The sequence below is a fragment of the Microtus ochrogaster genome, unplaced genomic scaffold (genome assembly GCF_000317375.1).
Source record: "Microtus ochrogaster isolate Prairie Vole_2 unplaced genomic scaffold, MicOch1.0 UNK33, whole genome shotgun sequence".
NCBI classification, from domain to species: domain Eukaryota; kingdom Metazoa; phylum Chordata; class Mammalia; order Rodentia; family Cricetidae; genus Microtus; species Microtus ochrogaster.
Genome location: NW_004949131.1, coordinates 2,151,117 through 2,164,396, shown reverse-complemented (window position 1 = coordinate 2,164,396; position 13,280 = coordinate 2,151,117). Strand labels below are relative to the sequence as shown.

The 13,280-nt window shown below is 42.4% G+C and overlaps 2 protein-coding genes across 3 annotated transcripts in view; one reads left to right on the top strand and one right to left on the bottom strand.

Annotated features, from left to right (window-relative positions):
* Window positions 1-9,840, bottom strand: part of Aste1 (asteroid homolog 1) — a 13,240-nt gene extending 3,400 nt beyond the window's left edge. The window contains exons 1-4 of one of the 2 annotated variants that reach the window (XM_005368471.3): window positions 9,601-9,840; window positions 6,882-8,195; window positions 2,061-2,271; window positions 394-589 (exon numbers count right to left, since the gene is read on the bottom strand). In XM_005368471.3, coding sequence (XP_005368528.1) covers window positions 394-589; window positions 2,061-2,271; window positions 6,882-8,177 — 1,703 coding nt within the window. In that variant the 5' untranslated portion in view covers window positions 8,178-8,195; window positions 9,601-9,840. Of the gene's footprint in view, window positions 1-393; window positions 590-2,060; window positions 2,272-6,881; window positions 8,196-9,600 lie in introns of those variants that run through there. The other variant, XM_026789930.1, reaches the window with a different exon arrangement.
* Window positions 9,841-9,955: 115 nt separating this feature from the next.
* Nek11 (NIMA related kinase 11) overlaps window positions 9,956-13,280 on the top strand; it is a 216,581-nt gene continuing 213,256 nt past the window's right edge. The window contains exons 1-2 of the mRNA XM_026789947.1: window positions 9,956-10,031; window positions 11,924-12,237. Of these exons, the coding sequence (XP_026645748.1) occupies window positions 12,071-12,237 (167 nt within the window). The 5' untranslated portion in view covers window positions 9,956-10,031; window positions 11,924-12,070. The remainder of the gene's footprint in view (window positions 10,032-11,923; window positions 12,238-13,280) is intronic.

Genomic DNA, 13,280 nt, shown 5'->3' with positions numbered 1-13,280 from the left:
AGAGGACCCGGGTTCGATTCCCAGCACCCACATGGCAGCTCACAACTGTCTGAAAATGCAGTTCCATGAGATCTGACACCTTCACACCAACGAACATAATAAAGTTAAATAAAAAAAAAGTTTTTTTTTAAAAAAAAAGATATGCCTAGGAGTAGAGTGGCATAAAAATTCTCCATAAAGTAATCATTCAAACACCCAAAAGAAATGAGAGGTAATTAGTTATATCCTATTAACTGATTTTTGAGAAACTAGAGACAGTAGAAACTGGGACTATTTTCCATTTCCAGAACTTGAGTTCTAACTGCTCTGAGACTGAGAACAGTAACACTGACTATTGTCAGAACATCCTGTTTTAGACATAAAAAAAGGAATCTTTGTACCCATGGTGCTTACTGAGTTAGGTCTGGCTCTGGGAGAGGAGTGCACAGCAGCTGGTTGAGATACAACCCCATCTGGAGACAGCACTGCCACTGACAGAAGACGTGAGCTGTGTCTAAATCCAATCTTGCACCTGGCTGCATGGGCGCCTTCACCCGCTGTAACTCTTCATACAGCACCTTGGCACCACCTGCCTGTGGATCTTCCTCACCTAGATAAAGAAACCACCGAAAGGCAGCATTTCCCAAGCACTGCATTTGTTTGCACTCTTTGTACATAGCAGCATCAAAGCCCCAAAGACAGTTAGTTTGAAAACTCGTTTTTCTCTTCTGGTTTCATAAATGTCTTATAAAAGCTGAAATATTTACACTAACAGTCACTTTTCATGACTTTATTCAATCACAAATTATTTATTTTTCCTTGAAATAAGATCTCTCCTATAGTAGTATGCTACCTGACCTTAAACAAATCTGTATGTAATTCTCTAAGATCAGTGTCTATGAAAATATCACATTAAACACCATTCTCTTTACTGTTTTTATCTGCTCTTTCCTTTCACAAATGCCCCCACGAGGGTAGCACACTTGCTTAAAGACAGCTCATATAGGTTCAAAGTACATTTTTGCCTGTTGTACAGGAGGAAAACTAAAGTATGAATACTTCATTGCTTAACAGAAGGGGCAAGAACTGACAACCTTAGCAGATGCAACTTATGCAGGTTTGTTTGCGCAGAGGTACACAAAATAACCTTGGGACCAACTTGAAAGTAATAAAAAGGAGGCCCACCTTTCACAATTAGCAGGAAGCAAGGCACTGGGCCTGCCTTGGTGCAGGGTCCATATTTCCTAAAAGAAAACAAACAGACATGCCCCTTCTATAGGACTCATGCTATGGGAGTTTCTGTGTTTATTTAAACAGAACATAGCTTCAAACAGTGTTCTTACAGCCATGAGCCTGTCTTGTTTTGATTTTCATATATTAGTGGTCCCTCTTGTCACATTTGAGCTTGAATATTTGGGATGTTTTGAGTCCATGCTGTTTCATTCTTAATATAGAATACACCCAAGGTAGGACCATCTAGAAAACTCTTTCCATGATGTTTTTTCTGTCCACACATGGTGTTCATAATCTTTTTAGGAGAAAGTTGCATTAAAGAATTAAAATGTTCCAATGCTTCACTTATTACCTCACCCAATATTTTAATTAGACAAAACTGCCCAGGCTATTTCTCTAATGGAAACAAGTTTTTATTTTTTTCTTTCTATTATTACTTACATATTAGTTGAAACTTGATATCCTTAGAGAAAGAAAACAATATAAGCAAGAATGCTAAGGTTGGAGTATTGAGAAGTTTCATTTTCTGGGCAAGTGCAAGTAATGTATTCTGCTGCTGCTGCTGCATTGGTGGCGATGGGGCATCAACTACCTCATAGCAGACAGTTAGGCAGTACTAGTACATCTCAGCTCTTTACCTGTGGCCAAACTCCTGGCTCCAAGTTTGGTATATGCAATTATAAGGAATATTTTTACCTGTGAAGGGCATTTTGGCACCTTCACTTCTAAGTTCTGTAATAGTCAATTGTGTGTGTGTGTGTGTGTGTGTGTGTGTGTGTGTGTAAATTCTTGAGGATGTACAGTTTATATACAACTTGACAAAACATTCCTGGGTTTCTAGAACCTACCAGGGCAGTTGATGATGGCATGCAAGGGCTCCATCAGCATTCCCAGCAGTAAGGCCTGCAGATGATGGAGCTTTGCCTTGGCCTCTGTGGACTGCAACCAGTAACAAGTGACAGCAATGGGCAACTTCAGCAAAGTAGGGATGGCCTCCAGGACAACCTGTTTGACCTTCAGGGCTTCTAACAGAAGCATCCGCCGCCTAGACAAGGGGAGCTGAAACATCAAATATTCCGAAAATTAGGGATTTTTTTTTTTGTGGTAGCATGAAGAGATCTAATTCAGTTATAGAAGTTAATAAATTACATTTGGTTCTCTGAAGGAATGTATCTTCTATGCCCTCTAAATAGCTTTTCTTGTGTTTCTGCCCTGTCTCTCTGTACTGCATATTCAATACACACATCCTTCAGGAAGCTTGTTAGAAATTCAGTTCTGAGGCCCTACCCCTTAATTTTGGTTCAGTAATCTGAGGGGAGCCTAAGAACTTGTAACTGAAGCCCACATACTTTACTGTGGGAAACAAAGATCTATATCCGCTCTGCTCTTACTTGCTAGTGGATCTGTTACCACTTTCTCTGATGCCATAACTAAGCATCTCCACAAAATAAATTACAAATACCTCTGGCATGTGGCTGCTCCAGGGTGAGAGATCTACTAAAGTCAGATAGGACAGTCTTAGTGAAGTCCCATGCTGTGTCTGCAGCACATGGACGCACTCACTTTCCCTACACTTTATAGTAGAAAGTACTTCAAACACAGGCGGAGAAGGAAACAGCCTGGAGCTTTGGGCTGCTCGCTGAATTTTTGAATCTCAAGATGTTGGGAATCATAAAGGGCCTTTAGGCCACACTTTGATGAACATTTACGAAAGACTCCTAGTGTCTCTATGCAGTCAGAGAAATACCCTCCCTTCCAGAGGATGAGCCAGTGCCGTACATCCTTAGCACTTAACGGGTGGTTAGTATAGTGACTGAAAGATGAGATGAAATGTTAATTCAAACAACATCATGATTGACATAATAGTTAGATCATTAACATCGGAGGTCTTTGGATAGTGCAGTGACTCTAAATATAGTTTCAGCAATTTAATATTGTTTCAGTAATTTAGTTTTATAATCAGAAATAAACGATTTCTTCATAGTATAGCAGCAACCCCTACAGGACTCATACATTAAGTGAAAACAAATCTAAACTTCAAATTAGAACTTTTATGAACAAAGTACTCTAGGATTTGACATCAGAGATTCTGCTCTCAGTAAGTGGCTTTGGGCAAGTTTCTAAAGGGTTTTTTCTAGTTTGATCATCTGTAAAATGAGCCGTATGTGTTGGAGTTGCACCGGGTGCTTTTGTTTTTTGTTTCTTTGCTTTAACTGCTCTGCCCTCAGCGCCTTCTAGAGAAGGAGTTACTCTGTTGGTAGTCTCATCTCTTTTGCTCCCAGGCCTGTGTGGCACTATGCCATTGATGTTTTTCTGTCGGCTTAGTGGCTGCACATGAATCTGCTGATATTTTAATTATTGTCTGCTGCCTCATAGCTCCTCAGTCAGTACCTCGCCAGCTAAGGCCTGGTGGGACGTCTGATCCTGTGGCGTGGATATGTAGGTTTAAATTAAGTCTCTATCGTTCTACTTATCAATAACGCTCAGAAGTCAAAGGCTGGGGTGAAAAGCAACTAGATGACCTTGTTTTTTAGGTCAGAGAAATCCCAAGGGACGGGTCTCTTCCCTTGTCCCAGAACCAAAAGTACTCAAACTCTAGTCCCTGTAGTCCCTGCTCTCTTTCCTTCCTGTGGGTCTTCTCTATCCAAATTGCTGGCTTCTGGTCAGCTAGTCACTAGTTCCACTCCGTGATTCAACGTATAACTTTATTGGGAATTCTCAGGAGTATCAGAATGCGATCAAAATATCCTACAACATCCCATTTAGATTTGATGGGACTGAAATGAGCCAATAGTAAAGTCTCTCTCATGAGGCTGACACAAAGCTACAGTAATAACTTCATGTTAAAAGCAGGAATGATCACAGGGTTTCTGTAGTTGAACCTGTGTTTGTGTTTGGAAATACATTTGCACCTGGCAGCACTTAGAATTACGGGCTAATTACAGATTAAAACCATTGAGCTAAACACAGAACTGATTAACTCATGCCAAAGGCAAGCCAAATGATCTACAGTGGTACAAAGTGTGTGAAAACGTCCTCTGACTGTGACTACAACTAACTGCCGAGAATGCTTTAGCTACACTCATCAGGAAATACAATCAGCATGCTACATACATCTCATTGATCGGATCAGATTTCATAGGGAAAAAAGTGTCCCGATCCCTATTTCATACCCTGCCGTCTGGACAGATTGCAGGTGTAAAGTGAAAGGGAAAGGGAATTGTTTTCATGCTCTTGGGAGTAGGTAGTAATTTCATACGAAGATCACAAAAGGGTAATCGTAAGTAATAAAAAATTAAATGACTGCACTAAAACTGTTTAATAAAATATACCACAGTGAAAGTCAGAATGGGAGGTTCCAGCCAGTGTTAATTGACAAATGATTAGTAGGCAAAAGACTTTACATAGAATATCTAAATGGCTACTGAACACAAGGAAGTCATCAGACAAATGCAAGTTGCCCACCCAAATGACTAAGATGCTGTAACCCCACTAGAACAGCAGGAATGTTTCCTGGGCTAATAAACACCTAGTATTGGCAAGAGCACAAGAAGAAGCACTCTCCTGTGCTGTTGGCGGGAATGTTAGTGGGTCCACTGTCAAGACCTTTTGGCAAGACTTCTAAAGAGCTGGGCACAAAGTCTCCCCACCCCACCCAGCAATTCCACATATGTGCAACAGAAGTATGTCATGGGTGATGCGCACCACGGTATTCACGTGCTGTCTGAAACAGCACTACTGGAAACCACCCAGAAGGAAAGTCACTCGTGCTATATCCGTTGTCGCAGTGAGTTTACAGCAGGATAAATGAAGGAGTTGTGAGTCTCACAGATACACTGAGGAATGAAGGAGTTGTGAGTCTCACAGATACACTGAGGAATGAAGGAGTTGTGAGCGAGTCTCACAGATACACTGAGGAATGAAGGAGTTGTGAGCGAGTCTCACAGATACACTGAACAGAAGATGCCTGGTGGAAAAGATCCATACTTCCTGTGGGACTTTTAACTGAAACTCTGCTTTCTTTGCGATATAAATCCTGTTGTCAGAAAATTCACCCCTTTAAAGTAAACAATTCAGTAGCTTTAGTATATTTATAGGCTTGTGCATCCTTTATTATCCCAGAACAATCTCATCACCTCCAAAAGCAGCACTGTTCCTGCAAGTAGTTAATTCCCAGTGCCAAGGATGCTTCTGATACCCACTTCCAAATCTCTTTTTCTTGTGCCTATGCTGTCACTAGTGGACACACAAGGGGCATTTTGGGTCACATAATTCTTTCTTGTGGAGTGCCAATCTGTTCATTCTAAGAAGCTGAACATTCTTGCTTTTCCCAACTAGATCTTAGTGGCAGCTCCACCTTTTCCACTCCATAGGAAGTGACGATCACTACCACATGTCCCTTGGAAATCGAATTGGAAACCAGGAAACAGGCTGCTGACTTTCATACTTGAGTAGGCTCATGCCAATGACCCTGTGAATATGCAAGTGAATATTTAGTTGGTGCTAAAAAACAAGCAAAAATCTAATGGGTACTGCAACTGGCTTTATAAATTCATTTACATTTAATTTGTATGTTTAATTGTGTTATCAAAATACTTTCATCTGTTATTCTTAGTATATTGACATCAAAATAAAGACAAGACTGGAATCCATGAGAATATTTCCTTCCTTGAAATGATGACTGATTTGAGTGTTACTTAGAATTAAGCAACAACAAGGTAGGCTAAGGCATGCTTTTAAGGATGGGTTTAAGCAAGTCGCCAGGATGCCACAAGCTTAAAGCCTAAAAAGAGACCTTCATTGATAAAAATAAAACCTTTAGATAGAAGCATCAGTATCAATCTTAATTCAACTCTGAGATAATCTAAGATGCTGTTAGGCCCTTATCAAGTGCCTATATGTACACTCCTTTTACAGTTCAAGTTATATAACTCTGTTCTAGTTGGGATCAATATAGTACAATAACTGCAAAGGAACGGGTTACTGAAGAACACAGCACTGAGAATAGCAAATTTAGCGCTACAGGTGCTAGGTTTGCTGTTAGTATTGGCACTAACTAGGTGACTAAGAGGTTACCTAGTTCCCTGGAGTTCGTTTTCAAACACAACATTAAGGCATGGTGGGAAACAATGTGTTACATTAAGAGAGACAGTACATATTATAGTGATATTGTTTATGATCTAACAAAGTTTGCCTGAAGATCAGAGTGCAAAGCTAGCCACACCAGTCAGCCATACGGTAGTGGTGGCACATACATTTAATCCCAGCAGCCACACTAGTTAGCCATAGAAGCTGGGTGGTGATGGCACACACCTTTAATCCCAGGATTTGGGAGACAGAGGCAAAGGGATCTCTGTTAGTTCAAAGCCACCTTGGACTACTTAAGATTGAATCTGTCTAAACACACAGAGGTGATCCCAGCACTTGGGATCACACACCTTTAATCCCAGCACTAGAGGTATGTAAGGCGGGATGAGACAGGAACTCACTCTCTTTTCAGTCTGAAGATTTCGTAGAGGTAAAAGCTCGCTAGTAGGTGGCTGCTTTGCTTCTCTGATCTTTCAGCTTGAACCCCACTATCTCTGGGTTTTTGTTAATCATGCTACAACATATGAAAGCAACTTATTATCTATAGATTTTTAAGAATTGTATTGGTTTTCCAAACTTACCTCAGTCAATTTGCTCAAGTCAGAATGATTCTTGAGCAGTTGTTTTGCATAAACAACCGATGTTTTGATATTTTTATCAATTCTTTCCACTTCATTGAAAGCTGGAGGCTGAGAAGGTGCTGCATTCTGGGAAATACCTTCTGGATGTGATGAGGTATTCAAAAGAAGCCCATAGATGAATTGCCGGATGGGCTGAGCTATTCTGTGGGCATTTGGTCTCTGCATGTTTTCTACCTGTGTGTGAAGAAAGGTCCTCTGAAGCACCAGAGCATCACTGATGAAAGGTGGTAGCTGGCCTTTGGCTAAGGCTACTAGTACCCACTCTGGCAAGCCCAGATTCAAAGCGTCTGGACAGACATAAGTTCCATAGTAGAAGAAGTCCTGCAGCTTCACCTGGGACGGCTGGTACTCCTCCATGGAAGTGCAGAGATGTTCCTTAACATCTTCTCGGCCCTTTCTGGGGAGATGCTTCAGGACATTCTCCAGTGCTTCAGCGGGGTCATCAAAGTGAGACAACCAGTTCAGAAGTCCCAGAACTCGGTGGTATCTCCTCCTCTTAGAACTAAGAGGAAGCCGTGCTTTGCTGATGAATGTCTCTATGATGGGCAGATTAACGTGGTCATTTCCACACAGCACCGCAAAGAGAGGTAGTAGAGTCTTGTTCATGTTGCTGAAGTAACGGCAGAATGCATTGAGGGAAAAGCATTTGGCAGGAATATAGTAATCCTGTGTATTCTTAACAGTGTTCAGATTTCTCCACTGAAAACTATTCAGTGGGCAAAACCCACTTCGCAGGTCAAAAATGCAAAAGTCACTATCTGATGACAGCACAGGGCAATTCCAGTGATTGGCAAGTGTCATGATGTCCCGATCTGCTTCCGAGAAGCTCTGAACAAAACATACCTTAAGCCTGATCAAAACCTGTATAAACACTTCTCGGATGAGTAAGGGACACACATTCCCACCCCCGCCGACAGAAAGGGAATGGGCCGCCTGGATCTTCTCTCTAGCTCGATCCTTCAGAGTTGTAAGCTTCTTATCTGAAATGTCACATCCTCCATCTAATACAACATAGGGACAGATATGACAAGCGAACAGTGACTCAAAGAATCTCTGTACAACGTCTGCAAATGAATCATAGTCCCCTCCATACCGGAGTTCCAAGTTTGAGTTGAAGCAAAGTCGATGGAAAAGAGAATAGCCATCGATGATAATTTTTGTGTCCCTCAGTTTCAGATCAGTGAAGAACTCATTACTGTAATCTTCCACGAAACTCATGAGTCCTCTGATGCCCATGATGACTGACAGGGCTGCCTGGGAAATGAGAAAAAAACAATTTCAGTGGACGGTGCTTCCGAAGGCCATTCCTGGTTACTAATCTCGCTGTATCTGGAACCAACCCAGACCCAAGATGCTGGGTATACTGATAAAGGAATTGTTCTTAATTGAATCACTGGAGGTGGGAAGACCCACCGTTAATCTAGGCCACACCTTCTGGCAGCAGTCTATAAAAAGGATCCGGACAAAGAAAGTTCTTGCTCTTGGCCCACTTGCTCTAACTCTCCCTGGCAAGTTCATTCCTTGCCTGGCGTTAGAGCCGACTTCTTCAGCATTCTGGAGGGCACTGGAGAGCAGCTGAGATACGCAGTCTCATGGACTGAAAAACTACTGCATTCTTGGGCTTTTCATTGCCACTGCTAGAACAGCCGGGCCACTAACTTTAAGTCACTCTGCTAAGCCCTGTGTGCATGTGTGTGTAGACAGATCCTACTATCCGTTCTGTTTCTCTAGAGAATCCTGACTAACACAGTGCTTTCAGGGGCACCAGATCATCGCCTCAGTAGAAAATGAGACCTGCTCTTCGGATAAACTATATTGGCTGTCAGCCTGTCTGGCTGAGCATTCACAAGGCACAAACCCAATCGCTTCATGGGGTTTGGTCTTTGGTTAATGGTGGAGGCTACTCCTGGCCTCACTGGAACACCATGGTCACATCAACAGGAATTCTACAGATTCTGCTACTGGTATTATGTTTCCATTTTATAAGGTGGAGTATCTGTTTGGTGAGGGTCAAGGTAAAAAGTCCTAACCTATAAAAATGACATCCTTATCAATGTCATAAATCTCAGTGTTGGGCACATAAGGATCCAGTTTTTCTTATGGACCCTTCTTACAGGTCTTGAGTGTGGGGCCATTAGATGCAGTTTGGGGTAAGAAAAAGCAACAGCTTTTTGCTTCTAAAACCCCAACTATCCAATTTTAGCCCCAATTATTTACATCAGCATCTGGCCTATCTCTGGCTAACGACTCATAGGACTGGTTGATGCTACTGATTTTCCCTCTAGCTTAGTGTGGCACTGTTACCAGCCTTGCCTTTCTTTAAAATTGTGAAATGTTTTTTCAGTCTTAGAATTCTTGCACTTTGATTTTTAGAGATGCTACATAAAAATTCATCACCCAGAATTGTTTGGTTTTGGCATCTGCCTACATTTCACCTCACTTCAGATCCACCTCAGTCGCCACCTCTGCACTGAACAGTCATTTCTTTCCCGGTCTGTCGTGTGGTTTCTGCAAACTCACGACTAATGTGAGCTAATGACATGACCTTGCATTTGCTCAACAAATGCAAGCCGGGTAGGGCAAAGGTGCGCAAAAGACGTAGGATCTAATTGCTCATACACAGACCTCCTACCCCAAGCCATCTCAGCCCTCGACCCACCTGCTGCTTCCTCCTGGCCCCGCACTTCCTTCATCAGCAGCCCAGGGTGGCCTGGCAGGCCCGCAGGTGAGTTGAAGACCGCGAGCGGAAACCGGAAGTACCTGGACGTCACTGGGAAGCCTGGCTCAGAGAAGCTGAGGGCGCTGCTGGTAGGGAAAGTATTTTCGGGCCAGTGGCGGTAACTTGGTGTGGGATGAGGTGTTTGTCTCACGAGAGCGACCTCTTCCTCAGGGATTCTCTGCCCGCCTCGCCCCGACCCTTCCCGCCGCCTCATAGGGTCGCACGCGCTTCCGCGGGCCTGGCGGCCCAATCCCGACTTCCCAGCAGCCCCCGCGCCGTCTCCGTGACGACGGCGTCAAACAACCACGCCCACCGAGGCAAAGAAGCTTTAGGCTGAGGCGTGGCCGGTCGCCGGTCAGGGACCGGGAAAGGTAACAAAAGTGGAGCTCGGGCAGCCGGGCCCCCGCAGCCCCCGGACCCTATTTCCCCTCGGAAGAATAAGCGCTCAGCCCCTCGATATACTTTTACCTGCTTTGCGAAAATCAGGGTTTATTTGTTGAAGAGACAGGAAGTTGTTCCTTTTACCTCAGGGTTAGCGTTTACCTCTCAGGTCAGATTTAGCAGAACCCGGTCAGGACCACTTCCTTGTGTGTGTTTTGTGGGCATAAACCACTCGGTCCCCACCGCGGTCAACACTTGCCTTTTCCTTGCCCTGTCCCAGTGGGATGGGTAGTTTTCCTTAGGAATGGTTAGCACAAAGTGGGCATCTCTCTGCTTTCTCCGAGTTCCCATCCTGCTTTTTTTTTTTTTTTTTTTTTTTTTTTTTTTGTCTTTGGACCACAGTTGGTTTTCTGAACCCTTCTTTGCTCTCCAAACGTTTACTGATACTGTATATTAGCTGTTCGCGAGACACCAGGGATACAACGATAACATTTGTTCCCATCACCCAAGTTCATCCACCGCCCTAGTTTCAGATCCACGCTGCCCTATATGTACATTCTGGGGTTATGGACAGGGATGAGAGTGACAGAGTTGAGTCTGTGAGATTAGCCTGGAGGGGCTGCTTACACACTGCCGGGTTTATCTCTCCATTACAGATAGAAGCTTCAGAACTCCATCTTGCGTTGGGTCCTTCACTAAACTTTAATCTCCTCTCCACATTAAGGAAAATTATTAGTGATCCGCAAGGCTGTGGTTACGCCATACACTTTTCCAAACGGCTTACTTTTATCTAGAAATGACCACTTTTGTGGCAATCAAAAAGCAAACAAGGTACCTTTTAGAGGCCTACACTGTAGGTGCTGTAGATTTTCCCAACATTTCCATGAGGAAATGTATCGCTGTCACTGGAACTGGGTGAAACAGCAGATTAGTATATTCTTTAAAGAAGACAATATTACAACCGGGCCTTATGCTTCTGTTTTGCAAATTTTCGTGTTTGATTGCCCTGGTAGGTTTTGTGGTAAATGCCAAGCCTAGAGGTCATCATTAATAACAGTACTTTTTCTTGATGCTTTAGAATTGTTGAATATGAAAACCTAAGGCCAATACATAGTATTCAGCATAAAATCATTTTCATACAAATTTAAAACAAAACAAAATTTTCAAGAAAACATTTAACACTTGGATGGAACAAGGGTATGTTCTGTGGAATATCTTCTCATGAAACGGTTCTGCTGTTCATCACTGCTGTATATTCCAAAGCTCTTTGAGGAATTATGGTTTTACCGATAATATATTCATATTCAGCTACTTTTAAAACGCAGCTTTAGGTTTGAGTGGTATATTGTTACTTCTAATCCAAGGAGATAACTGCACCCAGTATAATAAAAACAGAATCAAACTTTGCTTAGGATGAAAGGGAGAAAAAAACCACTCCAAATTAATATTCCTTCACATATCTACTCTAATAAACTAAAAAAACCCCTGTGATTTACTTTAGTCTACATGGAAGAAATGCAAAGGAAAGCAGACTATGCTAATTCCTGGTTTAAACCAGAGTAGACATAGAAGGGAGAAATCACCACAAGAAAGTTGATACAATCTGTGCAGTAAGGGAAGATATGGTCCTGTGTTTGGATAATCTCTTTACATTGATGGGGAGTATACACATCTCAGAAGTCAGTAAAGTTTTGACTGTAAATCCAAGTAAGGCTGTCTTTATAAGAAAGTGCCTTCCAGAGTTTGCAGCATTTTCTCCACAACACACACACACACACACACACACACACACACACACACACACACACACACACGCTAAGTGGTATGATAACACAAGGTATGGTGCAGGTATCATTTTCAAAAGCTTATACTTTTTTTGTAGGAATCTTATAGCTGCCTTTAGACATGATCTGTGGATTTCCCATATTTCCGGCATCAGTCGTCACTTCCTGCTTGACTCTTTGGCCACTAGCTGGGAGGCCTGACTGTTTCTGTGGACAAACAAGCCAGTTTTAACTTGCTTGGAGCAATGCTGAAATTCCAAGAGACTAAGTATGCGAGAGGGTGCACAGCCACTTCCAAGTATCCAGCTCCCTTGATTGCAAGAAGATATGTTCTTCAGCAGAAACTTGGCAGTGGAAGTTTTGGAACTGTCTATCTGGTGTCAGACAAGAAAGCCAAACAGGGGGAGGAGCTGTAAGTAATAAAATGTTCAAATCTGTGCACAGCCACAGGCTAGGCTGATTTTAGAACATGCCGTCATATCTGCTCTGTACTTTATATGAAGCAAGAAACTGCTAATCATAGAAACATCCCTTCACTGGTTCCTCCTTAGATCCCCCCCCATCCCATTTTCTTTGAACTCACAGGGTTTTGCTCTAAAATTGAGCTATACTCCCAACCCCAGGTAAGTTTATAAAAAACAGCAATAATAATCACTTCAGATCCAGATAAAGTATTCAGATGATGCAGAGAAGGTGAATAGGGTAGATTATGTAAAAATGACTCTTTAATGCATACCACAGTCTCAGTGGCAATATGTCCCACTGACCTTGGTCAGGACTTCTCTACTGAGAAAAGTTGAATTCTTCAAGATGATGACTGTTTTTAGAAATGCTACAAAATGAAAATAAACAATAATTCACATGCCAGATAAATGCCTGCTGAAGGAAAGACAGTATTTTCTTAGGCTTATTTGAAGAGCCCTCCAGAATCAGTAGTCAGAAGCTAGAAACTTAAAACGAATGGATCTTCTCATTCAAAATAGTTCACATTAATGGTACCCTTGTCACCTATAATTTTGCTCAGACCCTGTAAACTCTGGAAAATTGCTTGATTCTCTCTTATAGTATCCATTTTGGATTAATCTGTTTTCTATTTGTTGCAGTTTAAAGTTAGTCGGAACTGAAGTTAGGCTGGGATGGTGGTTCAGTTGACAAATGCTTGTCATGCAAGCTTTGGGCCTGAGTTTGATCTCTAGGACCTCCACAAAACAAGCTAGGTGTGGTGACATGTATTTATAATCTCTGTGCTGTGGAGTCTGAGACAGATTGGTCCCTGGAGCTAGCTAGCCATCAGCCAAGCAAAATTGCCAAACTCCTGTTTCACTGAGAGACCTTGTCTCAAAAACAAGGTGATTAGAAACTGAAGAACAATGACACCTAAAGTTGATTTCTAGTCTCTCTTTCTCTCTCCACACACACACACACACACACACACACACACACACACACACACAC